Raw genomic sequence first — 19,826 nt, 5'->3', positions numbered from 1 at the left:
TTTCATTCCTAGGGCTTTTTATGGCTTAAGTAATAATTAATGAAGAGATCATTTCACTGTAGGGAAACAGGCATTGACTGAGCATCAATCTGTACTGGACTAGCCATTTATTTCAGACCTTCTTTGTCTTTGAATATCAGTTTCAAATGCCGTCGTTGACTTGTTAAACTGATCCTATATTTTTTCTGTGCTTGGTCAGATATGAATCAAAAATTTCCACTTGAATTTCCAAAACTTCATCATTTATTGTGCCGTCCAGACTGAGAGGTTTTGAAAGATTTGGCCATGGAAGTCATTGCTTCTGACCCCAATACTATCCCCACTGCCACTTAAGAACTCAACGACTACATCAGCATTTACTGCGTGAGGTTTAGAGGTATAAAGATTGCTTTCTCTGCAGCACAGGAGGCGGAAGTATATAAAATTTATGTAACACACATAAAATGCTGGAAGAACTCAGAAGGTCAGGCTTCTGAGTTATATAGAGAGGAGTAAACAGTTGACATTTCGGCCTGAGACCCTTCATCTGTGTTGTGTGTGTGTTACTCTGGATTTCCAGCATCTGCAGAATGCCTTGTGTTTATAAAAAAACTATGACAGGCATTGGTAGGATGGATAGAGTTAAAATTTCAATTATACCAGATTGGAATTGTCAATATCTCGAGGGCATAGATTTAAGGTGAGGGGTAGAAAGTTTAAAGGAGATTTATGAGGTAAGCTTTTTTCACACAGGGTGTTAAGTGTTTGAAACATGCTGCAAGGGGTGGTGGTGGAAGCGGATATGATAGGAACATTTTTCAACTAATTTCACAACAGACGTCAGTGATAATAAACCTGATTCTGGTTTAAGGAGAGTTTAGAGAGATGCACGAACAGGCAGGCAATAGATGGATATAGATCATGTACAGTCAGATGGGATCAGTCTAATCTGGCATCATGGTCAGGTCAGTACAGACACCATGGGTCGAAAGACTTGTTGCTGTGTTGAATATGGCTCAGTGTTCTATGTTAAGAATGGAGATGCCATCCTGCAATTATATAGGAGGGCAGAAATCTCTGCCGTCTAATAAATCATGAGGTTTGTGCCAGGATTGAGATCTGGATCTTCGAGCACTCTTTTCTTCCATGGATGCTGGTGCATCAAGGGTAGTAGTGTAGTCACCTTTAACGTCTGACAAGTGGCCCTGGTTTCATTGAACAAGTCAAAAATGGCTTGGAACAGGGACTTCAACCATTTGCGTCTGACTTGTATGGTTCTGTCAAGTTTGATTCTGGGGCCGTGTTGCCAGAGGTTGTACAGTTTCCCGTTAGTTCTGAAGACTAGCTTCTCACCTGTGGGAGGTTTTTTGGAAATGAGCTGCAATAGCATGGGAAGACAGATCGAGTAAAATACCGGAGACACAAGGGAGACTACATCACATGATACCATGTGTTGCTATTGTATAAAGTGGTGTAAGGGGGAGAAATTTAATCTCTTGCTTTGTGAAGGTGGATTTTCTCAAGGATAACCCCTAGAGAAGACTGAAGGGTTCTCCTTGAAAACCATTGAATATTGAAAAGCCTGGATAGAGTGGATGTGGAGAGGATGTTTCCTATTATGGGTGATTCTAGGACAAGACAGCACAGCCTCAGAATAGAATGACGTCCCATTAAAATGGAGAGAAGGAAGAATTCTTTTAGCCAGAAGGTGATGAATCTGTGGAATTCATTGGCACAGACAGCTGTGGAGGTGAAGTCATTTGGTATCTTTAAAGTGGAGGTTAATAAGTTCTAGATTAGTAAGGGTGTCAAAGGTTACGGGGAGATGGCAAAAGAATGTGGTCAAGAAGGGTAATAAATCAACCATGAGGTATGGCAGAGCAGACTTGATGGGCCAAATGGCCTACTAATCTTACATCCTCCAGATACTGGAAATCTGAGTCAACACACACACAACATGCTGGAGGAGGTCAGGCAGCCTCTGTGGATGGAGGAAAATAAACAAAGAAACATGGAAATCTACAGCACATTACACGCCCTTCGGCTCACAATGTTGTGCCCACCAAGTACCTACTCTAGAAACTGCTTAGAATTTCTCTATCACATAGCTCTCTTTCTAAGCTCCATGTATCTATCTAAGAGTCTCTTAAATGACCCTATTGTATCCGGTTGAACAGTTGGCATTTTGGGCCGAGACTCTTCCCCAGGTCCTGTTGACTGGTGAATGTCGACTGTTCATTTCCCTCCATAGACGCTGCCTGATTTGCTGAGTTCCTCCAGCATTTTGTATGTTGAGTAAGGTGTCAGGGCAGCAAAATAGCCTCATTTTACACCACTCTTCACAGAAACTGGATCCATTGTAGACCCATGAGTTAGTATCATAAATTGCATACTGTCAAAAAGCAATAACAAAATGGAAATGAATTTCTGTGGATGGCTGAATTTGAGGAGAATGGTTTATTTATTGAGATATAGCGCAGAATATCCTTTGAGCCGTTATTTAACCCTAACCTCATTACGGGACAATTTACGATGACCAATTAACCTACCAACTGGTACACCTTTGGACTGTGGGAGGAAACTGGAGCACCTGGAGAAAACCCATGTGGTCACGGGGAGAGCATGCAAACTCCTTAGAGACAGCAGTGGGAATTGAACCCGGGTCGGTAGTACTGTAAAGCGTTGCTCTCACCAGTACGCTACCATGCTGCATTTTACTGTCGCTCAGATTGGTAAAACTGAAAATTTTAATGAGTTGAGACAAAAAACTGTGCAGTGGCTGGTGCTGCTCCCTGCTTTCCGTTTCTCTTGGGGTTGTCCTGCAGTGAAGATCACGCCAAGTGCCTCTAGATGGACAGAGTCCGCATTTGAGGAGCAGCATTTTGGCTACCGAGAGAAACTGCTTAAGGAGGTCACTGGTGATACTCATCCCTGTGGTAGATTCTGCAGGGCAGGAGCGAGGGGTGTATATATATATATATAGACCTGTCATTTTGAAGGTGGTCTCAATGATAAGAGTTTATGACGTCCCTGGTATATCCTTCTCTTCTCAAATGTGCACAAAGAAATTGTGGATTCACAATTCAATTTCTTAACACTATAGTTTCAGGATTTCAATGGAGATACAACCTGCTTTCGAGGACATCATGGCTTCTTGACTCTCCCACGTCATGACAACGTTGATCCATTGAAGTGTTTGAGGGATGGAGTCAAGGACAGGCTGATGGACTCCGAGGTGGGCATTGGCTGTCTGTCTGTCCCTGATTATAAACTCTCCTTCTCAGTGGAGTGAGGCCTTAGGCAATTGGAGCAAAGATGGTTTTTACAGCATTGGAGAATCCATGCAAGTGTAGCTGTTAGAGAATCTTTGAGCTTCCAGCACTCCTTCCACCCTCCATCTGTCTCTTCTCATGATAATATCAGACACTGGTGAGACCACATTTGAACTGTTGTGTATAAATTTGGTCTCTCTAGCCAATGAAAGATGCAGCGTGTGTGATGAAGATTCACTGACTTGATTCCTGGGATGATGGTCTTGTCACTTGAGTCGAGGTGAAGCATACTGAGCCTATAATCTCTGGAGCTTAGAAGATTACATAGAAACATAGAAACATAGAAAATAGGTGCAGGAGTAGGCCATTCGGCCCTTCGAGCCTGCATCGCCATTTATTATGATCATGGCTGATCATCCAACTCAGAACCCTGCCCCAGCCTTCCCTCCATACCCCCTGAACCCCGTAGCCACAAAGGCAATATCTAACTCCCTCTTAAATATAGCCAATGAACTGGCCTCAACTGTTTCCTGTGGCAGAGAATTCCACATATTCACCACACTCTGTGTGAAGAAGTTTTTCCTAATCTCGGTCCTAAAAGGCTTCCCCTTTATCCTCAAACTGTGACCCCTCATTCTGGACTTCCCCAACATCGGGAACAATCTTCCTGCATCTAGCCTGTCCAATCCCTTTAGGATTTTATTCGTTTCAATCAGATCCCCCCTCAATCTTCTAAATTCCAACGAGTACAAGCCCAGTTCAGCTTCATTAGGAAGCAGCTTCATTGAAAAATAACAAAAATCTTTTAGGGACTGACAGAGGAGTTGAGAGAATGTCCAGAACCTGAGGTTCCAGTGTCAAAGTGAGCCACTGAGAACAGAGATAAGAAGAAATTTCTTCTCCCAGAGGATATCTAAGAGGGCTGTGGAGGCTTGGTGCTGAATAGAGATGGAGACTGAAAGATTTTAGATAAACAGTGAATCGAGGAATAAGGGATTAGAACAGTAAAATGGTACTGAGGTAAAACATCAACAGCTAAGCAAAATGAGGAGCTGAGCATGCTCCTTCTGATTCTGCCTATTATACCCACATGTACATGCTTTGTAGCAGAGAATGTTGCCTGAACTGGAGGACCTTAGCTACAGGGAGAGATTGGATAGGCTGGGCTTGTATTCCTGGGAGTGAACTCGCTCAAAAGTAATCCGACAAATGTATATAAAATTAAAAGAGGCAAAGGAAGTCAGAAACTTTTTCCCAAGGTTTAAGTGAGAGGAAGGATTTGACAAGGGAGTCTTGTTTTATACACTTGATACCTAGAACTTGCTGCCAGAAGAAGTGGTGGAGTCAGACTCAATCTCTACATGTTTAATAAACATTTAGACGGGCACTTGAATATGCAAGGCAGAGAAAGAAACAGAGTAATGCAGGCAATAGGATTAGTGTAATTAGTTAAAAAGTGAGGATGGATGGGATAGGCTGAAGGACCTATTTCTGTGCCGTACAATTCCTTGACTCCCAGAAGAAAGAATAGTAGTTAACTTTTCCTCTCCTATGTCATTCCCACAACTCCAAGGAGGTGAGGTGACCCTGAGTAACAACCTCATCTTCATCACTGGGGACCCAAGTCACCCCAACCACAAACTGTTCCAGCTGCTACCATCTGGGAAACGGTCCTACAGCATAAAAGCCAGGACCAACAGGCTCCGGGACAGCTTCTTCCATCAGGCCTCAGACCAATTAATTCATGCTGATATTTCCATGTTATATTGCCTGTCCTGTCGTACATACTATTTACTATAAATTACTATAAATTGCACATTATGCATTTAGACAGAGATGTAACATAAAGATTTTTACCCCTCATGTATATGAAGGTTGTGAGTAATAAAGTCAATTCAATTCAATTCAATCAGAGACCAGAGAGCCACCTTGAGACTTTGTAGCCCAGCGTAGCTCAGTATTAGAATAGATAGTTCATTTATACACTGCACCCGCGGGTGAGCTTTGTCTTTAGCTTATAAACTGGGTAGATGACATGTGGATTGTTTATTTACTCAGAACTATGGTAATAGATTACTGAAGGGGGAAAAAAAGCACATAAATATCTTTTCCTCTGTTCTTTGGAGGCTAATTGTGTATGTGTGCTGGACCTTAACTGATCAGAAAGATCCTATATTTCCCACATTCCTTTCCTGTCGTGTGTTGCTGGTTGGTACCTTACGGCTGTGTTTGTGACCCTCATACAATGAATTCCGACAGCATTCTCTTTGTGATCACTGCCCAGTGCTACAAAGCAAGATTTCACAGAGGGCTTTTATTTCACAGTGCCAGTAATCTGGGCTCAATCTTGACCTCAGGTACAGTCTATGTGGAGTTTGCACACACATCTGCACCACCCCCTCCCCATGGCTGTGTGGGTCCTCTGGGTGGGCTAGTTTGCTCCCACATTCTATACATGCATAGGTTGACATGGTAATTGGCCACTGTAATAGTTTCTGCTATTGTACAGCCAGATGGCAAGACGGAAGGAATTTAATGGGAATACCAGGAGAATAACTTGAATAGAACATGGTACGTTACAGCATAGTACAGGCCCTTCGGCCCCATAAGTTGTGCTGACCTTTTAGCCCACTCTACGATCAATCCAAGAAGGGGAATTAGTGGGGGAATGGGATTAAACTGTGAGCTGACACACTTGATGGGCTGAATGGCTTCTTTGTCTGCCCTACAGAGTTACGGAATTGTTAGCCCTTCACACCAGGTTCTGACAGGAGGCCTACAGGAGTGGAAAAAAGAAATCGTCCTCCTGGAGACCATTCAATGTTACAGCAGAATTGTTGCTCCAGGGATGTGGATCCGAATTGGTAAACGGCAAGTTGAGAAGTTGAAAAATGCTGGAGAAACTGAACGAGTCAAGTAGCATCTGTGGAGGGAAATGGACATTCGGTGCTTCGGGTCGAGACCGTTCATCTGAATTGAGAAATACAAAGGAGATAGCCAGTATAAAGAGGTGGAAAGAGGGTTCAAAGCAAGAGCAGGCAGGCGATACTTGGACCCAGATGAGGAGTGGTGATAGGCGGGCGTAAGAGGGCATCGCTAATAGTGACAGAAGCTGGGAGATGGAACTGACGAAGGGCTGAAGATAATAGAATCTGATAGGAGAGGAGACTGGGGCATGGAATCACGTGCGGGGGTGTAGGGGGCAGATAGGAACAATGGGGCAGAGGAAGCAGTAGGAGGAATGTGTGGGTGAAGGGCAGTGGAAGGAGGAGACGAAAGCAGAAGATGGGGGGCTAGGGTTAGTGTAGGAAGAACTGGGTAGATCAGTGGAGAATGAAAAAAAGGACAGACAGGGAGTAGATTTCATTTTCTTCAGCCCTTTGTCATCTCCACCTATCATCTCCTAGCTTTTCACTATTTTCACTCTCCCCTCCTCCATCTGCCTTACACACCTCTTTACCAGGGTCCACTTATCGCTTGCTAGCTCCTTTTCCAGCAATCTCCAATTCTCATGTTCAATCCAGATGAAGGGTCCAGAGCCAAAATACCGACCGTCCATTTCGGTCCAAAAGTGCTGCCTGACCCACTGAGTTCTTCCAGCCTCTTGTGTGTTGCTCCCCACTCTAGCATCTGTGTCCCGTGTCTCAAAACCGATTCAGATTCAGATTCAGAGTTAATTACCACATGGGTATCACATGTACATCGAAACAAAGTGAAATGTGTTGTTTGCGTTGACAACCAACACAGCTACCAATGTGCTGGGGGGCAGCCTGCAATTGAGAAGTAATATCAGAATTAAGACTTGGATAGTATTTATAAGTTGGGAAGTGGCAGGAAGAGTTGCTGCGATACCTGAGCCAATCCATGCTGTGATAGGAGAAATGGCCTTTGGGAAAAGGAGAGATTGGACCAAGTGCAGACCAGGCTGCAATACTTCCTGTGGTCTGACTAGTAGCTGTAGAGCATGTGCTTAACTGCACCCCAAATGAATCAGCATTCTCCGATGAGGAAGGCATGGGGAGGCATGTAGGAGAATGGGGGCATTTTAAAATTTCTCTTTCTTCTCCCTTGTCAGGGGAATCCTTTACTTGGGGATGAAAGTAACAAAACAATTAAATACGACACACTCAATCACACAGTCATTCATTCTCTGTAAACCCTGAATGGCAGCATGGCATTTTCTGAAGTACAAGAGAAGAGGTTCACAACTGCGAGCAGGATGGCCTGGGAGTACCAATACCCAGGGCAGAGTCACCACTGAAAAGAATCGGAAATGCGGTGGGTAGATTTATGGAGCAATAATGATATGTCACCCTCTTGGGTTTTAAAAGTCTGTTGGATGAAGGGAATGCTGAGAGGAGAGCTCAGGAATCCCACTGTTTTGAAATATAGGGAACAAGTTAATTAGTGCTGGAGATGGTGTGATGAGTCTTGACTGGAGCACAGTAGTGAACCAAAGAATAAAAGATCCCTTGTGACCATGCTTAATTCTGTCCTTCACCAGCCCCCTTTCCTCCAGCCCCACATCATTTCTCTGCATTTGGCTGCTGGCGTGATGATTCATGTCAGGGAGGTTTTGAATTATTGATCTGTTTTTGCTCAGGTTGTCTCGGGGTTCTGTCAGTGCTTGAAACCCCGCCCACAGCCACTCCCCACTTACACTGTGCCCTGCCAACATGAAGACAGGCTACAAAGAGAGAACGGTTTCATTCGTGGTGTTCATTTGTTGAATAAATGAATGTGACTACAAGCAAATCCTGATGAATAGAAAAACCTTGTATTTCACACCCTGTCTTGCAGCCAATGTAGTGCCTCAGAAGTGTAACTTCTACTGAACTGTAAGGAATACTGTAGCCAACTTGTGCACAGAAAGATCCCACAAAGTGATGTGATAATCCCTTTATATTGTTTTTAAGCAGTAATATTGAGGGATAAATATTAGAAGAATGTGCAATCTTTTGATAAATCGGTGCAGGAAATGTGGGGAGATCCATTTCTTAGTGCCATGCCTCTTTCCTCTGGAATTTCTCATAATCTTTCTTCACTTTCCAAAGGACCTTGAAAAGCCTCCTCCTCCTTTGCTGTATTTCTGGGTTGAGTTCCTTTTTTCCTGCTCACTTCCTTTGCCGCTGACTAAAACCTTGTTCTTATATCTACGTGTGACATAGAATGTGACTATTCTGCTCACTGATTCTATGCCAGCCCTCAGAGCAATAGCATCACTAATTTGCATGTGATCTACTATCTCTCTCTTATACATACCCATCCCCTCGATTCACCTTGCTCACTGGCAGTAATTTACATTGGCCCATTAACCAATCATCCAGCATCTCTTTGCGATGTGGAAAGAAACTGGAGCAGCTGGGGCAAATAGATAGTTATGGGAGAACACGCAGATTTTTACTCCTCATGTATATGAAGGATGTAAGAAATAACATCAATTCAATTCAATCTAAATCAGAATTGAAAAGTCACTGAAGCTGTGCTTCACCAGTGCTAATTGCTGCATCACTGTGTGCTATTCAGTGAAAAAGAACGACATGTGTGACAAGCATTTACTTGCTTTCTCCTCTAACTTTTGATACCATTAGTAATCAAGAACCTATCAACCCTTCTTTAAATATACCCAATGAAATCACCTCCACAGCTGTCCATGACAATGAATTCCAGAGCACCAACCCCCGACTAAATAAATTCCTGCACATCTCTGTTCTATGAGGACATCCTTCTATTCCAAGGCTGTGCCCTCTGGTCCTAGACTCCCCCCACTATAGGAAATGTTGTCTCCAATTTCACTCTAACTAAGCATCTCAATATTCAATGAGATCCCCCATCCTCATTCTTCTAAACTCCAGTAAGTACAGGCCTATAGTCATCAAAGGCTCCTCAGGCATTAACCCTTTCATTCCCAGGATCATTCTTATAAACCTCCTCTGGACCCTCTTCAATGCCAGCACCTCCTCTCTTGGATAAGGGGCCCGAAACTGTTCACAATACTCTGAGTGTGATCTGACCAATAAGCTACTTTCTTGATCACCTTTACTGGAAGGTACAAAAGGACTATGGTACTAGCTCACACACTAACCAACACTCTTACCTCAGACAACATGGGAGAAGATAATTACGTAGATACACATGTATCCTACGTTCACGTGCACACAATCTGCGCTTCAATATTCTGTTAGTTACATCGTGATATGATACAATGACTCACCATCTGAGAAGCTATAAATTGTTGCTGTTCATAAACGTACTTATTGGTATAAAGAAGAACACAAGAAAATAGGAGCAACAGTAGGCCACTTAGCCCCTCAACATTTTCTACCCCAGGACTCTACTCTTCTGTGCTAAATAGTTATTAACATCAGTTCTCCAATTTTCCAGATAAGATAGCTACCTCCTCCTTTGGTACCTCTGGCAATCTTGCCACTGCAATGCTCCAGTACAGAGAATACTTAAGATATGCTTGCCTTTGAAAGGTAATTCCTTGGCACCTCACTTCTGAATGAAGAAGAAGATGGAATATTGTTTTAAGCTAAATCAGGAGGTCAGGACCAAAGGGGAAGTAATGTAAAAATCTAATTAAGCATGAGCTTCATCCCTCAGCGAACAACAGACGTGTAGGGAATTCAAGCAAAAAGGGTGGGAAAACTGAAAGCGTGAGAGATTGTAGCATTTTCTCATTTCCTTTTGTAACGTCATGTTGCGTCTCCACAAACTCTGCCAAGCATTTGGATGTTTCTGCAGCCACTGAGGAGAAGGACCGAACAAAGCTCGTGTTGCAATGGGAGAATCAGGGGAAAAAGTGGGTGAGATGTGATGGGAAAATTTAACATGCTTGAATTTGGTTTCAATGGGAATGTTTGGAGAGAAGGAGGACAGGCGTTGACGGGGGATCTTGTAGGAATTCTGATGTGGCAGTTTGGACACTGGAGGTGGATCTGACACACCAAATGAGCTTATCACATGAACTTTCATAAACCACTGCAATTCCATCAAATTCCAACATAAAATAAGAATCTGACAGATCAATTAACCCAGTCTACACCACCGTACATTGAAACAAATACTGACAAAGAGCGTAGAGCTTAGCATTCCAAGCTGTAAGTGAAAGGGAAAGCAGCAAGACACAGCAATCGACATGAAATAGAGTTCAATTAATCTGTTACACTAAACATTCTCTGATCCCAGATAACTCCTAATCTTTTAGAATAATTTTGTTTTAATCTGCATGAAGCATTAAAATAATAGAGTGCTTTTCAGAATCCATGGGGCACAGCCAGGTTAGACTCATAAATAAATTAACCATGGCATTGATTTCCATTACTGTGGATGAAAGAGCTCATTTAATAATTCACAAGAGATCTGATATGGAGCAATAACTCTTTTTCTTTTTCAAAAAAAGTTTTGTTTTAAATGCATTATGGTATCGAGTGTTAGGGAAACAGCAACCAACCTCCCCCACTGACTACAGGGATAAGATCTTTCAGGTTCTGGCAGTATTCCAGTACTTGACCTAGGCATCATTCTTCACACATGCATTTTGACAGCTAACTCTGATAGGAAAGGTAGCAGCTATTCTACCAAGAGGGCTCTCACAGCACAGTTCAATCTTTGACCCAATCTAAAGCTCAGGTATTTTCTTTCAGGAAGACAACTGAATATCAATCAAAGGATTCTGCTGCATCTAATCTCCTCCCCAACCAAGGCTGAGAATGGCAATATGGACCCTCCCCTGATTAAGACAGATTATATACAAGATAAGCACAAAACCAGGGACAGAGGCAATTACCTCCCAAAGGAGCATTACTAGACTGAACCAATAGCATAATTACTAATGCCGTAGTTGAGTTTACTTGATCTATATCATCAGGCAATTTCACAAGATATGTCAGTGATAGTAAACCTAATTCTTCAATGTAGTTTAATGGTCATCCTTCTGAAGTCACCCCATTTGGACATGTACTGATCACATCAACCACCAGTTTCTAGGTTTGCTGAAAAGTGCCAATTTACCAGCTAATTTTGCTCCAGTCCTTTTCAAAGCATTAATGTTGCCCTGGTAGGGAGCCAGAATGAACACGATGGGCAGAATAGCCTCTTTCTGATCCTATAAAATGGATGATGATACTGGGAGGCCACCACGTAATGAAGAACTCAAACATGTGTTTAGATATTGGGGGATGGGAGTGAAAGGATGGGAAGAGTGCATCAGGTTTATGTTACATACTCAGGCAATTTAAACCTCACATTTCATGGCCTTACACCGCTTCCTGTAAATGCAAATAAATTAAATTTCTGACAGAGGAGAGTCAGCTGTTTTGCTGTTGCTCTTTAATGTGAAAGAGCACCTAAAGGGTTAATACATTAGGGATGAGTGAAGGCTACAGCTGCTTGGTGAAGCAATTTATCTTTAGTGGGAGCAGCCTAGAATATATCTTCAGTTGAGATGCCATTTCCAGTGATTAGGCCTCATTGGTTTTTCCATGACTCCCCCTCTTGTTATTACAGAAAAAGTGAGCCCTCCCTCCTCTCAGTTCCTTAAGTGACAGGGGACCCCCAGGAGAAAATGTTCAGTACAGACACTTTCCATTACATTTAACTATCGTGGGCTACTTTGTTTACATTTTCATAAACTCATAGTAGATCTCATTCGACTGGGAGATCAGCCCCACCAACACCGTTCAACTTGCAAAGACAAAGCCTTTGTTTTTAACATTTTGTCTGATGTAAAATGACTCTGACACTGCAGTGCACCCACAGCACACCACTGAGCACGTGCAAGCGTTCTCAAGTGACGCTCCAGCCTGCAGCCTTCTAACCAAAGAACAACCAATCGAGTCAAAGTGGTGGTTGACAAGAGGTAAAAAGCTTTCCGCTTCCTTAGATAAAAAGGAATTAAGAACACAATTCACTCCAATGGATGAGGACTTCACTGTACACCCTGACAAAATCAGGAATACACAGAATTAATTCCCAGTCTACATTATCCTGGCCAGGATGGGCAATTGTCACTTTGTATGACTTCAGTTTGCACTACTATACTTGCACTATTCTGCTACCTCGTGCACTTAGCTGTATTTATCTTTACTGTTTGCGTTATGAGCTTCCTGCAGGTAAGGAATTTCATTGCACTCTGGTGTACATAACAATAAACAAATCAGAATCTGAATCAGCCTCAGTGTATCAGGAGTATGAAGAGACAAGAAACTCGGGCTGCCTAATTACAAATTTTTTTTCTCGTTTTTAGAATCTCTCATCACTATCAAGGCCAGAATTTATTCCCATAACTAATTGTCCTTGAACTGGGTGGCTCAGAACATTATAGCACATTACGGGTCCTTTGGCCACGGTGTTGTGCTGACCTCTTAAGGTACTCTACGATCAATCTAAATCTTCCCTTCTACCTAACCCCTCATTTTTCTATCATCCATGTGCCCATCTAAGCGTGCCTTAAATGTCCCCAATGTAGCTGCCCCTGGAAGTGTGTTCCACATAACTACCACTCTCTGTGTAAAAAACTTACACCCGATTCTTCCCCCCACCCCATACTTTCCTTCAATCACCTTAAACTTATGCCCTCTTGTATTAACCATTTCCACTATGGAAGAAAAAGTCTCTGGCTATCTATTCAATCTGTGCCTCTTATCATCCTTCATCCACCTCCTCCTCTCCAAAGAGAAAAGTCTTAGCTTGTACAATCTATCCTCCTAAAACATGTTCTCTAATCCAGGCAGCATCTTGGCAAATCTCCTCTGCACCCTCTATAAAGCTTCCACATTCAGCCCACAATGAGGCGACCAGAACTGAACACAATATCGGAATCAGAATCAGAATCAGGTTTATTATCACCAGCATGATAATGTCGCCTTACATGTTCTGTCTCTTGCAAAGTCTCTACATGCAGATATTCAGTGACAACATTTGCAGTTGTTATGATAAGTTCTGGTCGCCTCACTACAGGAAGGATGTAGAAACCATAGAAAGGGTGCAGAGGAGATTTACAAGGATGTTGCCTGGATTGGGGAGCATGCCTTATGAGAATAGGTTGAGTGAACTCAGCCTTTTCTTCTTGGAGCAACAGAGGATGAGAGGTGACGTGATAGAGGTATATAAGATGAGGACAGGCATTGATTACGTGGATAGTCAGAGGCTTTTTCCAAGGGCTGAAATGGTTAACTCGAGAGGGCACAGTTTTAAGGTGCTTGGAAGTAGGTACAGAGGAGACGTCAGGGGTAAGCTTTTTATGCAGAGTGGTGAGAGCATGGAATGGGCTGCCGGCGACAGTGGTGGAGGCAGATACGGTAGGGTCTTTTCAGAGACTCCTGGACAGGGACATGGAGCTCAGAAAAATAGAGGGCTATGGGTAACCCTAGGTAATTTCTTAGGTAAGGATGTGTTCGGCACTCCTTTTTGGGCCAAAGGGCTTGTATTGTGCTGTAGGTTTTCTATATTTCTATGTGACATGAAATTTGTTAACTTAGCAGCAGCAGTTCAATGCAATACATAACATAGAACAGAAAAAAATAATAAATAAGTAAATCAATTACAGTATATGCATATTGAATAGATTAAAAAACATGCAAAAAACAGAAGCATTGTATATTACAAAAAGTGATGTAGTGTCTAAGGGTTCAATGCCCATTTAGGAATCAGATGGCAGAGGGGAAGAAACTGTTCCAGAATCGCTGAGTGTCTGCCTTCAGGCTTCTGAACCTCCTACCTGATGGTAACAGTGAGAAAAGGGCATGTCCTGGGTGCTGGAAGTCCTTAATAATGGATGCTGCCTTTCTGAGACACTGCTCCCTGAAGATGTCCTGGGTACTTTGTAGGTTAGTACTCAAGATGGAGTTCACTATATTTACAACCTTCTGCAGCTACTTTCTGTCCTGTGCAGCAGCCCCCACATACCAGAGAGTGATGCAGCCTGTCCGAATGCTCTCCATGGTACATCGAAAGAAGTTTTTGAGTGTATTTGTTGACATACAAAATCTCTTCAAACTCCTAATGAAGTATAGCCGCTGTCTTGCCTTCTTTATAACTACATCAATATGTTGGGATCAAGTTAGATCCTCAGAGATCTTGACACACAGGAACCTGAAACTGCTCACTCTCTCCACTTCTGATCCCTCCATGAGGATTGGTATATGTTCCTTCGTCTACTCTTCCCGAAGTCCACAATCAACTCTTTCGTCTTACTGACGTTGAGTGCCAGGTTGTTGCTACGGCGCCACTCTAACCAGAGTTTTATAGGGTTGCAACGTTACCTGCAACGTGAACTCTGTCCATGACTAAACAAGGCCAACACACCATACACCTTTACTTGCACAGCAACTATGCACGCGGATCCCGAGAACTCTCTGTTCCTCCACACTGCTAAGAATCCTACCATTAACCCTGTATTCTGTCTTCAAATTTGACCTTCCAAAGTGAATCAATTCACACATTTCCAGGTTGAACTGCATCTGCCACTTCTTGGCCCAGTCAATGTCCTATTGTAACCTACATCAATCTTCTGCACTGTCCACAACACCGCCAACCTTGGTAGGTCATTTCAGAGGAAAGAGCTGTGGAATCACATGCAGGGCTTGCCCAATTCGGATGGCAGGGTTTTCCCTCAGTAAAGGAAAAAGCTAGTGAATCTGATGGACATCTATGTCAATCCAACAATATTGAGGTGTTGTGAACAGTAGCTAGTAATATTTTATTATTTGACTTGATTAATCAAGGCCTGTGGTATGAGTCTGATAAGAACTACTGTATCACAAATGTTCCCCAATTTACATACATAGTATTTGTGTGGATAATACAAGATTGTGTGGGACACAACACCTGTCACACTCACTGCTGAGATTTAGGAATGGGAAACAGCTGCTTTGGAAAAGCATCAGTTGGCAGCTGCCATCTGTGGAGCCATAAACCCTGGTTGACTTGGTGCCAGCAACAGAGGGGTGGGAGATAGACTGGTTTTACTGTAAACCTGTCTGTGCTTTGCTCACTCATTCTATAAAGGGAGAGTCATCAGACTGTATGAAACATGAGCAGGCAGATGCCAATCTGAACAGTTCTTAGGGAGGCATGCATCAGCACTCTTGCCATCAATTGCAAATATTTCACGTAAAGATGAAAGAGCCACAGCAAACAAACTGTGAGTTCAAGCATTAGAAATGGGATTGAGCTAGGTAAAGTATCACTCATATCTTCTAGGGAAGCACTTTAATCTCTCTTGAAAGTAGCTGATGATTTTTTTTAATGTTGCCTTTATTTTGTGGGGTACTCAAGCAGGCAGGGATCTGTCTCTGCAGGACACTGATATCAGTCCGTAGAACACACACAAACAGGCAGACACCGTTCTGTTCAGTGCATGATCAAGCAGCCAAAAACCTGTGTGATACATACAGTAAGCGTGCAGGTATCAACCTCCATAATACATGGGCAGGAACATATTTGATTACGTGATATAGGCAGGCAGATATTAGTCTGAACAGTATTAATTTGTATGACCCATGGGAAAGCAGGTATCATTCTGTGAGGTGTTTGGTCAGGGAAACAGCAACGTATTCAGTTCATGGGAAGACAGACACCAGGCTGCATCATACATGGACTGGTAGGATTAGGATGGATGTATTGGTGATATTTTGGATGGTCCATGGCAGACTGATATCAGCCTCTACAGTGCACAGATAAGCAGTGATCAGTGATTTAAAAGGGTAGGCAGGAATCATTGATGGTGTGTAAAAGGTTACACCTTATGAAGATCCCACCTTGCATAAATGTACCTGCAAATGCTTTTGAGATGTGGTCCTTCTTCCACTCCCAGGGCTGGTCATACTCATCAGCAGGCCGTTCGTCGTCTTGAGGGAGGCGGCTCTCTCGCACCTTCTGACCAGCTGCATTCTCTGCATCTGACTCTGTCTCATTCTCCTGAGGCTCATAGGGAGTGTCGTAGAGTTGCAGACCCTTCCTGTGTTTCTTTTCACCTTTTCTCTGGAATTCTGTGAAAGGAAGAAAACATTAATGGCCCCGTGTAGAGGTCACTTATGATATGTACATTATCATGCAATAGTCACTGTGCATTGCTTCGTTTCACAATGGCTGGCCCAGCGGAATGCTTTGAGCCATTTCAATGTGAACAAACAAATACAAGTTGTTATATACATGGGGCTTTTCATTACATGAACGTTTACGTTGGTTACATTGATGTCATTAAGTAAGAAAGAGTATAGAGGAGCCTGACAAAAATGTTGCTGGGACTTGAGGGAATGTGTTATAGAGAGAGGCTGAGCACGGTGGAACTGTTCTCATTGGAGCCTAGGAGAATAAAGGCTGATCTTATAAAGATGTGTAAGATCAGAAGTGACTTAAATAGGGTCCATGTGCACATAAGAGGTTTCGATAGGGTCTAAGTGCACAGTCTTTTTCCCAGAGTTGGGGAATCAAGAACCAGAGGGCGTAGCTTTAGGGTGAGAGGGGAGAAATTGAAATAGGAACCTGAGAGGCAACTTTTCCATCTAGTGGGTGGAATGAGCCACCAGAAGAAGTGGCTGAGGCAGGTCCATGAACAACATTTAAAAGGTGCTTGGCTTGGACATGTGCATGGATAGGAGAGGTTTATGGGATATGGGACTAGCTTAAATGGGAATCTTGGTCATTATAGACCAGTTGGGGTGGAGGGCCTGTTTTGGTGCTCTATGTCTAAACATTATACCTAAGGCAGTACACTTCACTGTTCTTCCAAATAATATTCAAGTAACAATAACAAAATGACTCATCTTAACCCAGTTCTACAACTGATAGGAGTGTATACCTATCATCCCAGTGCCACAACATTCAGTCCTCATGCTGGGTACTGTATAGATTGTATGGCTATGTGTATATCCGTGGTTCAGATGAACACTATGTTAGTTAGTGGTAAACACAGAATGGAATGGGGTTGGGTTGACATGCCCATCACTATTCAGAGGTGAGAAGGTCATTTTGCTACAGTGGCAGAGAGAGAGAGAGAGTGTCTATTTGGCTGAGATGCTTCTTGAAGGGACTTCACTGAAGGTTTTATGACCACTTTCTCACAGAAATGTTTTGGAAAAATGTTTTGGAAAAATGTTTTGGAGGCTTTAACAAACAGAAGGGTGGATAACTATTTCACACAGTGCATGGATTCAGAGGCCCTGTGCTGTTCTCTGCTCCTCCTTTAACACTACACCCTCACCCTGGCTGCATCGACAGTCAACACATCCACTCCTAGACTTTGTGATCTTTCTCAAATTTGCAGACCTATGTGACACCTGATTTTCCTTACCTCCTGATACGATCCAAATCTGACTGAGACTGTAGTAAGGAGGACAAATACGATGTTAGCATTCATTTCGGGAGGACTAGAACATAAAAGCAAGGATGTAATGCTAAGACTTTAGAAGACATTGGTCAGGCCACATTTGGAGTATTGTGAGCAGTTTTGGACCCATAATCTAGGAATGAATGTGCTGGCATTACAGAGGGTCCCGAGGAGATTTTTGAGAACGATATGTGGAATGCGAAGGACAATATATGAGGAGGGTTTGATGGCTCTGGGCCTGTTACTCACTGGAGTTTATTAGAATGAAGGAGAACATTGAAACCCACTAAACCTATTTGCAAGGTCTAGATAGAGTGGACATGGAGAGAATTTTCTAATAGGGGAAGTCTGTGACCAGAGGAAACAGGCTTAGAATACAAATATGCCTCTATAGAACAGATATAAGGAGGAATTTCTTTAGCCAGAGGTTGGTGAATCTATGGAATTCATTGTCAGGGATGGCTGTGGTGGCCAAGTAATTGGGTATATTTGAAGTGGAGGTTGATACGTTCTTGATTGGTAAGGGTATCAAAGGTTACGGGGAGGCGGCTTGGGAACAAGGCTAAGATGGAAAATAAATCAGAACTGATCATGATCAAATGATGGAGCAGATTCCATAGGCCGAATGGCTTGATTCTGCTCCTATATCTTTGGGCCTTATGGTTACTTAGGCGGCACTGTTCTTTTGCCTTATTGTGTGTTCTCCCTTTGTCTTGCCTGAGTCCATTACTGAGGTTTGTCACCCAAAGGATACAGAGGTGGCACAGTGGCTCAGCAAACAGAGCTGCTGCCTCACAACTCCAAAGATGCAGGTTCAATCCTGACCTCTGGGGCCTCTGCATGGAGTTTGCACATTCTCCCTCTGACCTTCCTGGTTTCCAGCCACATTCTATACATGTGATGTGGTTATAGTCTATTAGTCCCAAGGTGGTAGGAGAATCAAGGTGGAAGTGATGGGGATGTGGGAGAGAATGGAAAATTCTGATAGAATTGTTGAGAGGTAGCACAGGCTCAATGGGCTGAATCACCTCTTTTTGAGTTGTGAGAAAATATGAAAATAATGTATCTTTCACAACTGGATGGGTTGAAAATAAAAGGAATACGATCTTGTAAATATTTTTTCCTGTAGTCTCACTTATCAGAATTCTTAACAGGCTAACAAAACTATTTGGTGATAAACCATTTGTGCTACTTCCTTGAGGGGACAGTTGAATTGGTGTGAGCCTGATGAGGTAGAAATGTTGATTGCCCAGGTAATGAGATCTATTAAAAGATTTATTCGCACATTTAGGAAATGAACTGCCTGTGACACTATTTAGTCATCCAGATCAGGAATGTCCCAGTTTCAGTCTTGAGCAGCGCGAGTGCTGGAAGTTGTCTAATATTAAGGATATTAAGAGAAGTGTATCTTAAAGTTTATATTTTCAAAATCTCATGAAATAATGCCACATCCAATTGCAGGAATTTCTGGGTCATGGTCAAGAGAAAGAAGCATTTGGGATGGTGCGGAGGACCTTGAGGCCATACATTACGATCAGACACATGTGTAGTGTCAGAGGCAGGAGGAGGCTACTTCCTTCTGAACTATCCATGTGCGTGCAACTCCCTCTCCACCAGTGACAAAATCTGCAAGTAACACACTGACTACTTCAGCCACCCGAGAGCCCATGGAAATGGAGAGGTGACCAGGCATCCTCAGTTCTGATTCTAAGCATTCCCTGTGAATGCAGGGTGAAATTAGTATTAAATATAGCTACAAAGTGTTCCGTGATTAAATAACTTGCTAGAAGTATATCATAACTACACGTAGAGCTCTCAAGGAACTGGTGTCAAGTAATATAGAGGAAGCTTGACCCAAAAGCAGAGCAGTGGAGTCAATTTTATCCATAAATGATGCTTTACTAATAAACTGCAAAATAACAATCCACGTGGGGCCATAGAACAAGAGAGAACAGATACTTAACATGACAAAGCAACAAGGTAACTGAAGGCTAGGAGCAACTGGTTGAGGCTGGCTGGTCGATGAGTGAATGAAGATTGTGGATGAGAGCTGGATTTAAATAGGCTGCAGGTGATGAGTCAGAAGTGAGTGGCAGGTGACTCTTGTTAGTTTGGGTGGAGAATGGGAGGTGCCTACCAGTGTAGGCCTGATCACTGGGACCAATTCTGACCTCTGGTGTGGAGTTAGCATGTTTTCTTTGTGACCACATGGGTGATGCTGGGTGTTCCGGTTTCCTTCC

At 42.9% G+C, this 19,826-nt stretch overlaps 1 protein-coding gene across 2 annotated transcripts in view; it reads right to left on the bottom strand.

The window, feature by feature from the left end:
- The window catches only part of LOC134337356 (SH2 domain-containing adapter protein F-like), a 343,478-nt gene that overhangs the window by 138,871 nt on the left and 184,781 nt on the right, over positions 1 to 19,826 (bottom strand). For both annotated transcript variants that reach the window (XM_063032282.1, XM_063032283.1), the window contains exon 4: positions 16,031 to 16,246. In XM_063032282.1, coding sequence (XP_062888352.1) covers positions 16,031 to 16,246 — 216 coding nt within the window. The remainder of the gene's footprint in view (positions 1 to 16,030; positions 16,247 to 19,826) is intronic.

This window comes from Mobula hypostoma, chromosome 24, assembly GCF_963921235.1.
Source record: "Mobula hypostoma chromosome 24, sMobHyp1.1, whole genome shotgun sequence".
Taxonomy (NCBI): Eukaryota; Metazoa; Chordata; class Chondrichthyes; order Myliobatiformes; family Myliobatidae; genus Mobula; species Mobula hypostoma.
The sequence above is the reverse complement of the archived record's forward strand: the minus strand, read 5'-3'. Positions and strand labels throughout refer to the sequence as shown.